The sequence below is a fragment of the Eriocheir sinensis genome, chromosome 38, assembly GCF_024679095.1.
Source record: "Eriocheir sinensis breed Jianghai 21 chromosome 38, ASM2467909v1, whole genome shotgun sequence".
Taxonomy (NCBI): Eukaryota; Metazoa; Arthropoda; class Malacostraca; order Decapoda; family Varunidae; genus Eriocheir; species Eriocheir sinensis.
The window spans coordinates 12330489-12346450 of NC_066546.1; the positions used below are offsets into that span (position 1 = coordinate 12330489).

The 15962-nt window shown below is 39.9% G+C and overlaps 1 protein-coding gene across 7 annotated transcripts in view; it reads left to right on the forward strand.

Moving 5' to 3' along the window:
* The window catches only part of LOC127008674 (protein eiger-like), a 62422-nt gene that overhangs the window by 24483 nt on the left and 21977 nt on the right, over positions 1 to 15962 (forward strand). For all 7 annotated transcript variants that reach the window (XM_050880979.1, XM_050880982.1, XM_050880976.1 and 4 more), the window contains exon 2: positions 13458 to 13583. In XM_050880979.1, coding sequence (XP_050736936.1) covers positions 13458 to 13583 — 126 coding nt within the window. The remainder of the gene's footprint in view (positions 1 to 13457; positions 13584 to 15962) is intronic.

Below are 15962 nucleotides of genomic sequence, written 5' to 3' on the forward strand. Positions count from 1 at the left end.
AAAAAGAGTTCACTGCTTCGCATTTGGTAGCTCGAATCTAAGCCATTATCTCACTCACTCACTTACTCTCTCTCACACCAATCAATTGACAGGTGTCCATTTGAGTGAAGCTTCTGACACTGACTCGAAACATGTGTCGCAACGGCGTTCTAGAATGATGAAATAGAGAAATGAACCTCTCTCTCTCTCTCTCAGCAGTCACGAAGCAAACCAATTTTCTTGCGTTCGAATTAATTAAAACAAGAAAAAGAAAGCAATTGAATTCAAAGTAAAAGACTCTCTCTCTCTCTCTCTCTCTCTCTCTCTCTCTTACTTTGGGCGTGTTCTGTTAATTCTTTTCTTTCCATCTTTCTATTTATCTTTCTTTTATCGCTTGTTCATTTTTTTTCTTTTCTTTTTCTTTCATTTTTACTTACAATTTATATTCTTTCCTTCTTTACTCATTTATCTACTTACATTTCTCTCTCTCCCTCTCTCTCCACACACACACACACACACACACACACACACACACACACAAGGGTTATCCAAGAAGCCATCAACAAGCCGTCCCCGCCGCAGCCTCCCGTTCAAGACAGACAGAGCGACACACACTGATAACAGCCGAGCTAAACACACCACTCAGCGAGGCGATGCGGGGGTTAAAAAGTGCGTGAAAGGACAAAGACAGACAGGCAGATAGCGAGGAGGGTTGTCGAGGAGTTTAAAGGGGGAGGAGGAGGAGGAGGAGGAGGAGGAGGAGGAGGAGGATAAGAGTATAGATTTTAAAAGTGATATTGGAAAATGTTGGGTGAGTTTATCTGTTTTATTTGTGTGTGTGTGTGTGTGTGTGTGTGTGTGTGTGTGTGTGTGTGTGTGTGTGTGTGTGTGTTTTAGTCTAGTTTAATGCGTTGTCTTTCTATTATAACCTCGTATGTTTTTTTTTTGTTTTAATATTTCTTCTCGTCTGTAAAAAAAAATATCACTAAGACTTTGCTCGTCATCCAAACATACCTTTAATAGTTTCTTCTTGTTTTTTCTTTTTTCTTTATTATTCTCTAGGTGGAAAAACAAACATAGAAATACACACATCATCTTACCTGTAAAAAAAAGAAAAAAAAGAAAAATGAATAAAGAAAACCTGACCTCCAACACACACACACACACACACACACACACACACACACACACACACACACGCACATACATGTACACCTTGTCGATGCTTGTCCAACAGGTGAGAAAATCAATCACTGAAGGAACTTGTTTACCTGCGTGTCAGTGAGAGAGAGAGAGAGAGAGAGAGAGAGAGAGAGAGAGAGAGAGAGAGAGAGAGAGAGAGAGAGAGAGAGAGAGAGAGAGAGAGAGAGAGAGAGAGAGAGAGAGAGAGAGAGAGAGAGAGAGAGAGAGAGAGAGAGAGAGAGAGAGAGCAAAACACACATAAATAAATAAAAATAATGGAGAAAGAAACGATGAAAACAAAATAAAAAATAATGAGAGAGAGAGAGAGAGAAAAAAAACAAAAGAGAGAGAGAGAGAGAGAGAGAGAGAGAGAGAGAGAGAGAGAGAGAGAGAGAGAGAGAGAGAGAGAGAGAGAGAGAGAGAGAGAGAGAGAGAGAGAGAGAGAGAGAGAGAGAGAGAGAGTCAGGCGCAAAAGAAACCAAGAAAATTAAATTAAAAAAAAAAAAGACTGGAGACGAGAAGAAAACAAAGGCGAGAAGGATGAAAACGGAACATGAGAAATAACGGGAAAGGAGAGATGGAGAGAGAGAGAGGAAAAAAGAAGAAGAGGGAGGGAGGGAGGGAGGGAGGGAGGGAGGGAAGATGGAGATGTAGGAGCGAGGAAAAGTGGGAGGAAATGAAGAGAAGGAAGAGAGAACGAGAAAGAAAATAATATGATGGAACTGAAGAGAAAAGGAAGGAAGGAAAGAAGGATGGAATGATGAAGAAAGAAACAGAAGAGAATGGAAGGGATGAATGAAATGAGGATGAAGAAAGTAAAGGAAGAGAAAAGGATGAAAGGAAGGAATGAAGGAAGGAAGTAAGGATGAAGGGAAAAGTAAATAAAGAAAGGGAGGGAGCAGAAAAAGGAATGAAGGAAATAGGAGAATGAAGGAAGCAAATTAGGAGGAAGAAAAGGATGTAAGGAGATAAGAAAGAAAGGAAGGAAAAATGAAGAGAGCAAATGGAGAGGAAGGAAGGGAGGGAAAGAGGAGACGAAAAGGGAGAAAGGAGGGAAAGAAGAAGGAAGAAAACAAATAAAACAGAAGAAAGACAAAAGAGGTGAGAAAAGAAATAAAGTAAGGAATGAAGTTTAAATGGGAAGGTGGGAGTGAGGCGAGTGGGAGGTAAGAAAATAAAATCGAAAAGAGAGAGAGAGAAAAAAAGAGAGAAGGGAGGGAAGAGTGGAGGGAGGAGTGGAGAGATTAAGGTGACTCAGCATTCCAGGGATGTGGGTCACCTTCTTCCACTTCTGGGAGGATGTGGAGTGAAGGTGGAGGTCACGAAGACGAAGGAATCAAACGAAGTGGCGGAGGAGAAAAAACATTAGAGGAAAAGGGAATAAAAACGAGGGAAAATAAAAAAACAAGTGGAAAAGGGGAGGTTTTAAGAGCGTAGGCGGAAGTGAAGAGGAAAAAGTTGGAAAGTTTCGTTTAGTCGGCGCAACATCTGTGGTCATATGCCGGAGAGAGACAAGAGGGGGAAGGAATTATAGGAGAAGGGAACAGACCCCAGGAGACGGGACACAACCCAAGATTAATACCTGGTACCCATTCACTGCTGGGTGGACAGGGGCGTAGGATATCGGAAAAGCCGCCAAGTTTTTCCACTCCATGTAGTGAAGAGGAGAGAAAGAAATAAGTAAAGATAAAGAAATAAAGGAACACGAAGTAATCAGACGAAATGGTGTAAGGCAAAAATCGTTAGTGGAGGAGGGGAAAGATAGTGTAATGGGAAGGTTTCTTGTGAGGGAGGGTAATGGCGCAAAGGATAGGAAGAAAAAAGTTAAATATTCCAACAAAGACGAAGGAATCAGAGGGAATGGTTGAGAGGAAAAACAGTAAAGGGAAAGAGAATGGAAACATATGCAAAAAGGAACGTTTCGCGTGAGGATAGGCGGAAGTGAAGAGGAGAGGAAGAAAAAAGTTAAATATTCCAACATAGACGAAGGAATCAGAAGATGGTTGAGAGGAAAAACAGTAAAGGGAAAGAGAATGGAAACAGACGCAAAAGGGAACGTTTCATGTGAGGGAGAGGGGAGGTGAAGAGGAGAGGAAGAAAAAAAGCTGGATATTCTAACGGAGACGAAGGAATCAGACGAGATGTGGAGGGGAAAAATCATTGAAGGGAAAGAGAATGAAAACGTGTAAAGAGAATGAAAACAGGTGGAAAAGGAAACGTTTCTCTCTCTCTCTCTCTCTCTCTCTCTGCGTATGTATTTATATATGTATAGTTTCAAGTATCCATTAGTATTCATCCAATATCCCCAACACCCACACACACACACACACACACACGCACACACACACACACACACACGAGGAAGAAGCAGCACCACAGTAACAAGGGATAAGGATAGACAAACACGAACCTTGTAACAGAGACACAAGGAAACGGGAGAAGAAAGAGAGGGAGAGACAGCGAGAAAATAAAACAATAAACTGTAATAATCAGCTGACAGGCGGCGGGAAGGGGAGGCTTAACAAGACAGACGAAGACAAACAAACAAATAAGTAGACGAGAAAACATACACGCAGACAGAGAAGACAAAAGACAGACGGACAGATAGCGACACCAGCATACAGAGAGCAAAACACACAGTCACACAGATATATAAAGCCACGCACAAGGACATACGTATAGTCATACAGAAAAGACGGACAGACAGACATGATGATCTAGCTAACCGTGAACCTGTACGGATATACGTCGACGGCAGCGTAACCAAATTATCGCACTCAGCCACGTCGTATTCGCAAACATACACCAATGAGTAATGATTTTAACGATAACTTTAACTGGAATTTCGTTACCTGTGTGGGTAGGAAAGTTTCGGGCCCTGGAACTGATAATCGCGATGTTTTAAGTACGATAATATGGCTCGCTGGTCGACGGAAACGGGTAGACAGACCAAGACAGAAAGGAGACAGGCAAATCTATACACATACAAAATGACATTAAAAGGTGAATAGACAGGTAGCCATGGACGGTATTATTCACAGACAGGAGAGAGAGCCATAAATAGAAATACAAAAAACAGTTGAAATAAACCATACAGAAATATAAACCATACAGCTAAAACATAAAACGTACAGATAACACATAAAACATAGAAAAAAACCTCTAGAGATAAAATACAAACAAAATGGGTATGACATAAAACATACAGATTACCATAGACACACACACAAACATGTTAAACGAACTATGTAGATAAACTATAAACCATACAATATTTAAAGGGTAAACCATCGAGAAAAGAACCATAGAGATAAACCACATATAAAACATAAAACGTGAACCATACAGATAAAACACAAACGATAGATAAAACGAACCTTACAGATAATAAAAATCGGCCATACAAAAAAAAAAGTTAAAACACAAACCAAACACAGAAAAAAACATAAATTATAAACCATACAAAAAAAAAACACGGGAAATCAGGAAAAGAAGCAGATTCACACACACACACACACACACACACACACACACACACACACACACACACACACACACACACACACACAGACAAACAGACCCATAAAACAGGTAGAGGTCTAGACGGACACCCAGCCACCCAAAACAAACAGACAGACAGACACACAGACAGACAGGCAGACAGATAAATCCTACACATCTCACCTCCTGACCTGAATTCTGCAAAACACGAATATATCAATAAATTCACGCACGGCCTTGTGTTATTATTGTCCTGTTGAGGCGTTCTGGGGGAGAAGGAGGAGGAGGAGGAGGAGGAGGAGGAGGAGGAGGAAGAGGAGGAAGAGGAGGAGTGTCATTCTGTTTGTTCTTTCTTGACTGATGCCTCTATTCAACTTAACTCTCTCTCTCTCTCTCTCTCTCTCTCTCGACCTTTGACAAACCGCCCACGCACAAACACACCCTATGATGTCACGTTTATACACACACACACACACACACACACACACACACACACACACACACACACACTCAATCACGCAATTCACGCCTCCACACCCACACTCATGACGAAAGACAATACTGCGTGCAATTGCCCCCCCTTGTGTGTGTCTTCCCTCTTGACACACACACACACACACACACGCACACACACACACGCACACACACACACACAAGCGAGTAATTACACCTCCCGTCACTCCTATTTCATGCTTCCATATTTAATTTCCACTTTCCTGCTTCTCCTTTTTTTGTTTTGTTTTCTTTCTTATTTGCTACCCACTCGCTTTATTGTACCATTTTGAAGCTTCACTTACTGCTTCAAAAGGTTCGGAATGCATCTTTAACGGGGCTTCTTTAGGCAAATAGCAGGTTTTGTTTTAAAGAATCAGAACAATAGAAATCTTGTGACAAATGATACTTTTTATTATGGTACATAGAATTTAGTATCTACCACGCAGCTTAAGTATAAATGGTACAGGATTTAGTGGTTCAGGTTTACTGCTTTAAAAGGTTCGAAACACCAAAAAGATTCTTCATCCGGGAAATGGCAGCTGCGTGTTCAGTATGTATTGTTTTTACTTCCTCTGGTAACTGAGAAACTTTATTAATAGCAAAAGATAAAATAAAATAAAAATAAAATAAGATAAAATAAATAGTAAATAAATAAATGAATAAATAATCAGTTAAAGAAACGGGAAGTACAGCGGGGAAAAAAATAAAAATCTGGACACTGGACAAAAGATTAAAATGATCTCAAAATGGAAGCAATCTGACCAACAAAGAATGAAGAGGAAAAAAGAAGGAAAGATGAGGAGAAAAAGAAAAAGAAAATGTCAAGATGGCAAACTAAAGAAAAAAAAATGAAGTGTGAATTAAAAGGCGTAATAAAGATGACCAACTGAGTAAAGAAAAAAGTGATATTAAGAAGAGAAAAATAGAGGAACACACACACACACACACACACACACACACACACACACACACACACACACACACACACACACAATGAATACAACAATCAATGCCACCATATAAACACTCTCTCTCTCTCTCTCTCTCTCTCTCTCTCTCTCTCTCTCTCTCTCTCTCTCTCTCTCTCTCTCTCTCTCTCTCTCTCTCTCTCTCTCTCTCTCTCTCAGGCAGTTTAGGAGCCATTCGTATCAATAAGCAGAAAAAAGGCGAATAAAAGAACAAAATAAAGAACACGATTATTTTATTTTCATGCAAGCAAAAGTGAGGAGGAGGAGGAAGAGGAGGAGGAGAAGGAGAAGTGTGATACATAAGCTACATATAACAAAGAGAGAGAGAGAAAGAGAGAGAGAGAGAGAGAGAGAGAGAGAGAGAGAGAGAGAGAGAGAGAGAGAGAAACTTAATAATAACAAGCGCTTTAATGCAGTACAATGTTTACGTCACTCTCTCTCTCTCTCTCTCTCTCTAATGATTCTCTGGGCTTTGTGTTTCTCTATATAATGATCATAACGTTACCTGGCATGTGGGGGGGAGGGGAGGGAAGGGAGGGGAGGGAGAGGAAGAGGAAGGAGAGGAGAGGGTGGAAGAGAGGAAGGGGAGAGAAGGGAGAAGAAGAAGCAAGGGAGGAATGAAGCTGCAATTTCTCAGAGAACGGTGAGGAGGAGGAGGAGGCGGAGGAGGAGGAGGAGGAGGAGGAGAAGGAGACATGGAGATGAGGAAAAGGTCAAATAAAGGTCAGGAGATGGTAATGCATTGTTCAAATTATTATTATTATTATTATTATTATTATTATTATTATTATTATTATTATTATTATTATTATTATTATTATTATTATTATTATTATCATTGCTACTATAACAATTACTTTTATTTTATCCTTTTCCAACTTCAACTGTCTCCCTACTACTACGACTACTACAACCACTACTACTACTACTACTACTACTACTACTACCACTACATCTATCTTCTGTAACATCTTTTTTTTTTTTTACCTTCGTCTGTTTCTAGGTACACTTACACACGCCTGCCCCCCCAAAAAAGTTGTGTGCACGCATGTATGTTTTTAAGGATTCAACTCTACACATAATGACTTGGAACTTGGCTTCATAATGTGTACACACGAAGACTCGAAAAAACGCTCATGTGTGTGTGTGTGTGTGTGTGTGTGTGTGTGTGTGTGTGTGTGTGTGTGTGTGTGTGTGTGTGTGTGTGTGTGTGTGTGTGTGTGTGTTGGGGCGGTCGTGAGAAAATGTGTGTGTGTGTGTGTGTGTGTGTGTGTGTGTGTGTGTGTGTGTGTGTGTGTGTGTGTGTGTGTACATTAACTTCCTCACCTGACCAACTTCCTTACACATGTGCACTTCCTTCTTCTCACCTGACACTCCTCTTCCTCTTCCTCTTCTTCCTCTTCCTCAAACTCCTGCTATTCCTCTTCTTCACTCTCCTCTTTTTATTCGTTTTTATTCTCCATTTTCTTCCTCCTTTACTTTCTCCTCTTTATCTTTAACTCATCTCTTCTCCTTTTTATTTCTCCTGTTTTTCACCTTAATTTCTACTCTTCCATTTCTGCTTCTCTTCTTTCTTCTCTAACTCTCACCTCTCCTCTTTTTCTCCTTTCTTTTCTCTATAATTCCTCCTCCTACTCCTCCTCCTCCTCCTCTTCTTCTATCACTTAATTTTCCTTTCTCCAAGTCAAAATAGTAAAAAAAAAATGTTAACAGAAGAACAAAATAGTTAAAGTTCAAAACAGTTAAAAGAAGAAGAACAATCGTACACACACTATCACAGACTATCGTATCCTATTCAAGGTTATCGTGCGCCTGGCAGCTGGTCTCTGTGTGTCGTACGTGTGGCAGGTGTTGTCGGGAATCGAACAGGAGGCGCCAACAATAGCCTTGACCGTGACAGCCAATGAGCAAACACCCTTCAGGAGGTTAATGTATCATCGTCACACACACACACACACACACACACACACACACACAGATCCTTAAGAATGCACATGAGAGATTTGGGTTGAAATACGCACACGAAGGCAAAAGACACACACACACACACACACACACACACACACACACACACACACACACACACACACACACGTTACATGAATAAATAAATACGCTAATAATAGGGAACAGTATAGGAGTGCCATCAAATACTATAAGCAAAAATAAGATAAAAAAATAAACATGCGTAATAATATTGGAAGAAGAATAGAAGTCCTTTTTTTTTTAGACTTCTCATCTTCAAATATTACGTAAAACAAGGAAATGGAGAGAAAAAGGATGATAATAACGAAGATAATGAAATAGATAAGAAGAAAAAGGAAAATTAAATACTCACACACACACAAAAAAAAATAATGGGCAGTTTTTTTTTTAATACCGTCTGAACAAATTACAGAAAACAAGAATAAAGACGAAAAAGAAAACAAAGACAAAAATAAAAAGAACAATAATAATAATAATAATAATAATAATAATAATAACAAGTAAACGAGACAGCAAAACAAAACAACAAAAAAAAAAACACGAAAAAAACAAAAAATAAAATAAAACGAGAACAATAACAACAACAAGAACAACAACAACTCATAAAGAACCCATAAAGTGTCGCTCCTTCAAATAACAAAAACAAAAACAACAAAAAAGAACGATAATAAAAGTTAATTAAATACAAAAGATGGACGAACCTTAAATATTTTCTTCAAGTGCTTCGGTTACTAATTACATCTTGGGAGGGAGGGAGAGAGAGAGAGGGAGAGAGAGAGAGGGAGGGAGGAAGGGAGGAATACACAAAGAAGGATGGAGGGAGTAAAGGAGGGAAGGAGAGGAAGGGAGAGGAAGAAGGAGAGGAGAGAAAGGATAAATATTACCTTTATTCACCCACTAAAAATCTTACGAGAGAGAGAGAGAGAGAGAGAGAGAGAGAGAGAGAGAGAATTCGAGTCATGTCACTAGTAAACACAGGATATACTGTGTTTAGAATCCGAAGACAACAGAGTCCCAATGGTATGTCTCTCTCTCTCTCTCTCTGTTTCCTTTCATAGTTTTTCATAACTTACTCTTTCCTTCATCCTTCTTTTTTTGCTTACTCTTCCTCATTCCTTTCTCCTTCGCTCACTTTCCTCTTTACCTTCTCATATTTACATTCTTCCTCCTCCTCCTCTTCCTCCTCCTCCTCCTCCTCCTCTTCTTTTACTTCTTTCCTTGCCAGTCTTTCGTTTGCTTGTTCGTCCAATCTTCTTCATTAAAATTTACTTCTCTCATTATTCTCATTTGCCTTTTTCCTCTTTGTTTTCTTTCTCTTCTTGGATTCTCTATTCTACTCTCCTACTCCTCCTCCTTCCCTCTTCCTCTCTTCACTCTTTCCTACCTTCCCTTTAGTATGTTTTCTTTTTTTATTTTCTGTCTCTTCTTGCATTCCTTCTTTATTTATCTAACCTTCTCCTCCTCCTCCTACTACTGGTATTTATCCTCTTCTTCTCCTCCTCCTCCTTTCCTCTTCCTCTCTTCATTCTTCCTTCCTTCGTCACCCTCCTACGTAGACACATAATATCCCTCCACCTGTTTTAAGTTGCATCTGACTAATACAATTTTAAGTGTTTAGGTGTCTCTTTCCCTCCCTCCCTCCCTGCAACCTTTCTCTCCCTCCCTCCCTCTGTCTCTCCCTTCTCTGATCTTCCTTACCCCTTCCCTTCCTCCCTCTCTGTCTCCCTTACTCTATCCTTCTCTCCCTCCCACCCTCTCCTCTCCCTCCGTCCTCCTTTGTTTTTGCGGCAATAAGAAATACTGTTACGTGTTTAAAGGCACTTAAAATATGTCAGGAGTTGATGCAATTCTTGAAAAATGCTCTCTCTCTCTCTCTCTCTCTCTTGTCTGTCTGTCTAGCCGAAGAACAAAGACCTTGAATAAACATCAGCAATTATCTCGTTATTTTGTTTAATCATGCTGGGTTGGGCGGGTTGAGCGGGTGGGCGGTTGGGCTGGAATAAGGTGAATTGGGCGGGAAGGACTGCTTGGGCTGTTTTTTGTGGTTGCGATTTTTCCGCGGGGGATCTTCTTTGTCGAGGGCTTGTGGGGATGAGATGAAGATTTGAGGGGAAGGGAGTGAGGGTGTGTTTTGTGGTCGTTTTTTTAGGTTTGATTTTTCGCTTGTCATTATTCATCCTCACCCTCTTCTTCTATTTTCACCACTCCTATCTCCTCTTCTCCCTTCGCCTCTTCCATCTCCCTCATTTCCTCTCTTCGTCTCTTCTTCCCCTCACCTCTCCCATCTCTTCTCTCCTCATCACAGAATCAGAAGCTCCAGCAGCCTAGCCAAATGCCTCATAGCCTCGTTTCGCCTAACCGGTATCTGTGTTTATAAGCTCACTCGCTAGTTCTAGGCAAGGGGACCGATACAGACAGTGCTGCCCTCTACCGAGAATCATAAGTAAACACCCGAATTCTCAGACGCTTTCGGCTCTCCAAACATATATTTCAAAATGTCACGTAGAAGATTAGTCGGGTTCCAATGAGCTGTTATTCGCGTTTATGGTACAGAGGCTTTGTCAAATAATCACTACACTCATTAAATTACCCATGGAAATACCTATAAGCTCTATGGAATCCTTATTATAGGTGTGTATCCCCCGAAATGTTTGAGAAAATGGGACTTAAAAAGGGCTGGATTACTAAACATTTTGTCGCTGAAGTTCACCTATTTGACAAGGCTTTCCGAGGACTTTTGGGCATTTCCAGGAGTAGTTTTTTGACCTGATGGTAGTCTGTCCCTTCTTCTGTACCATGAACCTAAAGAAACACTCATTAGAACACAATTGCCTCCCTCTTTGACCTTTAGAAATAGTTGATGTTAGAAGCGAAAGAGTCTTACAATGCCAACCTTAGTTTCTCAAGGACAAATATCGACAAGCCCACACAAGGTACCGTTTGCAGAAAGAGACACACGATAAAATAAGCATCCCAAGGTAAGCAACAACAATACTTATAATCATACGAAAATGCAAAAGAGGAAGGACAGGAACCAGTTAACTTGAAGAAAAGAATAGCAAAAAGGAATGGAGATAATAAACTTTAAGTAGTTAGACCAAAGAAGAAAATTAAACAAGCTGAAAGATAATGATACGAAAATGCAGTGGAAGGACACGAATCAGTAAGGAAGAGGAAAGATGGTGGAAGGAATGGTGGAAGGAATGGTGGAATGGTGGAATGAATGAATGACTGGTGGAAGGAATGATGGAATGGTGGAAGGAATGGTGGAATGGTGGAAGGAATGGTGGAATGGTGGAATGAATGAATGAATGGTGGAAGGAATGATGGAATGGTGGAAGGAATGGTGGAATGGTGGAAGGAATGGTGGAATGGTGGAAGGAATGGTGGAATGTTGGAAGGAATGGTGGAATCGTGGAATGAATGAATGAATGGTGGAAGGAATGATGGAATGGTGGAAGGAATGGTGGAATGGTGGAAGGAATGGTGGAATGGTGGAATGAATGAATGACTGGTGGAAGGAATGATAGAATGGTGGAAGGAATGGTGGAATGGTGGAAGGAATGGTGGAATGGTGGAAGGAATGGTGGAATGGTGGTAGAAGGACAGGGACCAGTTAGGAAGAGAAAAGAAATTGTAAAAAGGAATAAAGAGGTAATGGACTTTAAATACGTAAGAAAATATAAACTAAACTTGCAAAAGACAGAAGAAAGAAACCTGATAAAAGATGAAGTGATGAAGGATTAAAATAGACACTGAATAAAAGGATAAAAAGTCAAAGATAAAAAAAAGTGATAAAAAGAGAATTTGAAGAAGTACGAACGAAGGAAATAAAAAACAACATAAAAGATAAAAGTGAGAAAGGATTAAAAAGACATTGAAAGGAAGATTTAAAACTCGTAAAGAAAAAAAAAGCAGAAAAGGAAGGATTTGAAAGAATACGGAACGGCTTGCAGAATAAAAGGGGATAAGAAAAAATCGCCTAAGAACAGTACAAAAAATAGGGAAAGGACAGAAGAGAAGAGTATAAATAAGAGTAACAAAGGGAGGATTATGTAAATGAGTCATACGTCTGGCAGCGATGTGACTTGAGAGCAGAGCGTTGCCGGAGCGATATCCAAACTTATCGTACACGAATACAGAGATTATGCCTTTTTGTGAGTGTAAGAGAGAGAGAGAGAGAGAGTTTTACGATCATATTACGTACTTATTCAATATTACCATCAGTCTCCTTTACCAATCTTTCTCCTCCATCATCTCCATATCTTACCTAATATCATTACTCGCCCTTCTTCATCTCTTTTCTTCATCCTCTTCTGTAAATAACCCTTCCTAGACCTCCTCCTCCTCTTCCTCCTCCTCCTCCTCCTCCGGGAAGAATAGGAATAAATTGGACACGAAAACAGCCAGGTGAAAAAGCCCATTAGGAGACAACAGGTGTGTGATTATAAGGCCCAGTTGATCCTGATAAGGCCTGAAGATTCACCTTTTGTGTGTATCCCCTTCCCTTTCCTTCCTTTCCCTTTCTTTACCTTCCCTCATTGTTACCTTTCCTACCCATTCTCACCATCATTACCTTTCCTTCATCGTCACTTCTCCTTTATCAGCCTTTCCCTATTCTTCTATTCACGCTCTCCCCTTCCCTTCCTACTTCACTACCTTAATATTTTTTCTTCCGACTCTATGTCTCCTTTTTAACCTTCTACATATACCTATTTTTCTATGCACGTCCTTACCTTCCTCCCTTCTTCCCTATCTTCTTTATTTTCCCTCATCAACATCTTTTCTTTTTATCTATCACGTCTATCACCTTCTCTCCCTCTTACCCGTAATTCGCCTCAACACTTCTTACTCCATCGTTATTCCTTCATCTTTTTCATCCATATTCATTTTTCCTTTATCTTCAGCATCCGTTAGCTCACTCAATCCCTTCGTCACGTTTCAACTTCCTCACCACTAACTGCATTATCATTTCTTCCTTTATCCTCATCACCTATCACCATCACTTGTTCATCTTCACAACCCATCATCATCCTCCATTATCTATCTCTGCTTTGCCCTTCACCATCAACATGACTATCTTCACATTCATTCCATCATTTTCACCTCCCCTTTATTATGCCATCTATCTACACCAGTTTTCTCATCATCCCTATCACCATCGTTTTTCCTCCTCTCTATACTTACAAACCTCTTTCTTCTTCCCTTTTACTTATTTCTCTGGTCTTTCTCCTCTCTCTTCACCACTACCATCTCTTCTTCTCCTCTTCCATCTCTTTCCCCTCCCTAGCCCATCGCCACACTGCTCCTCCACTTCTCACCCCTCCCGTTTCTTCTCTTTCGCAGGACGATGACGAGATCACTGTCCGCCGCGTCTTGAGGAGAAAGAGGCAGACGAACAGCATCGACAACGAATTACCCGACTCGTCCGCGGTGCCCATCTACGACCAGGCGTACGGGGTCAACCTCAAGGTCAGTCCACGTCACACTGAGGTCATTTCAAAGTAATGTTGAGGGAAGGCGGTCGAGGTCACACTGAGGTCATGTTTAGGTCAGTCAGTCCAGGTCACATCGAGGTCACTTCAAGGTCAGTTAGTCCAGGTTACACTAAGGTTGTTTTAAGGTTAGGTTAAGGTCAGTCTATCCAGGTCACACATAAGGTCATTGCAGGGTTGGGTTAAGGTCAAGAAAGTTTTAAAAAAGGATAATTGCTTAAGTGGAATATTAGGAAAAGGAATGAAATAGAAAATGGTTAAAATGTTGTCAAGTTAGGAAGATAGAAAAGACTGGAAATGGGTATAATATGTTTCTATTGTTAAGTTTAGAAAGAAAGAGGAGACTGAAATAAGGAATGGGTGTAGATTTTCCTTTATAGAATTAAGAAGGAAAGAAAAAGATAAATATGGAATAAGTAAACATTTTTCATTATAATAGTTGATTCGCAAGACAAGGCATCCAAAAATAGTGATAGACTGCTTACAAAACTTCCCCAGATTTCACAAGACAAGATATTTATTGGGGGTCGGTCTGGTCTAGGCCTACTTTTGTTAGCTTTCACAAGGGGAAGAAGGCAATACAGTGTCCATAAGTCATTGGATAAATTTTCTTGCTTAACGTTTAGTCACTACCACATTTTTCTTTGAGTTTTGCGAGCATTAAATATTTTTCTTATCGTCTGAAGGAAAACAAGTATAGGGATGTGTGGATTTCTTATTTTGCCTTTGTTTTTGAGTGTTTTCCTTCCTTTTCTTTCTTATTTATATGTTTTCTCTCTCCTTTTTTTATTCTTTCTTTCTTTTCCTTTCTTCCTTCCATTCTCTTACCTTTTCAGTCTTTTTCTTCCTTTCTTTTTTCATTCATCTTCCTAATCTTTCTATCGATATTCACTTTTCATTTCCACGTTAGTAATCTATTCATAATTCACGTCATTTTATCGTTACTTAAACATACATTTACTTATCTACTTATAAGGAGAATAATCTTGAAATGAGAACGAGAGGGGGGGTAGGGGGGTAGGGTAACATTCCTCTTCTGACGCCACAGGTATTGACAGGGGAAGGGGGAGTGGGGGGGGGGGGGGAGAAGGGAGGGAAGTCAGCGGACAAGGGAGGTCATTAGGAGAGGTCAAGAGGGCACAGGTTGGTAAGGTCAGTGCCGTGGGTGACGGGGAAGGGCACGTGTCGAGGCAAAGGTCATGGTGGTGAGTGATAAGGTCAGGAGGTCACGCTAAGGTCAGTGCTCATTAGGGGGGTCGGAGAGGTCACTGCGGGGCCAGGGTGATATCTTAGTGCTCTTGATGTGCGTTCGAATCCTCTTGATGGGGTGTTGGATCTCCTTGACGTGCTATCCGATCATCCATGAATGTATATGTAAAGTGTTGGTTGAGGAGTTAGTTATTATGAGTTACTGATCTGTATGGGAATCTGTTGTCTTTATAGGTATGTTTTTTTTTAGTTCTATTGAAAGGGATTTGATTTTTGGAGGCCTATTCAATACTGTAGTTGTTTATTTGTGATTTTTTTAAGGCTATTTCGATTGTGTTTCATTTATTTTTCTACACTTTTTTTTTTTAAAGGGATTTGATTTTTGGAGGCCTATTCAATACTGTAGTTGTTTATTTGTGATTTTTTAAAGGTATTTCGATTGTGTTTCATTTATTTTTCTACACTTTTTTTTTAAAGGGATTTGATTTTTGGAGGCCTATTCAATGCTGTAGTTGTTTATTTGTGATTTTTTTTAAAGGTATTTCGATTGTGTTTCATTTATTTTTCTACACTTTTTTTTTTGGAAGAGATTTGATTTTTGGCGGCCTATTCAATACTGTACTCGTTTATTTGTGCTGTTTTTTGAAGATATTTTGAGTTTTTGTTTTATTTATTTTTCTACTTTTTTGGGGGAATTCATTTTTAGAGGATTTAAACTGTGGCGTTTTATCTGTTTATTTCTCTTCATGTTTTTCTTTTTTCGTAATAATCTATTGAAGGGGACTTGATTTTTTGCGTCCTATTTATTTCTCTTTTTTTTTTCATGGTGTAGTAAGGGATTTGATTTAACCGTTTCATTATCTAATTTTCTAGCTGCGTTTCTTTTTTCGTAATGATCTTGTAAGCGATGTGATGATGATGATGATGATGATGATGATTGCTGGGACGTTTGGTCTTGGCGCCGCAAATGCAAGGTCATGTGGCGCCGAATAAACGACTAAATAAACTATACTATTAAACTATAACAAACGGTAACTAATTAAAACAACATAAAGAAAGGACTCATGTAAGCGATGTGATTCTTCGCGTCCTACTCAACTCCCTTCAAACTGCTTAACCTGTCCGCTGCGATTGGCACGGATTTGGC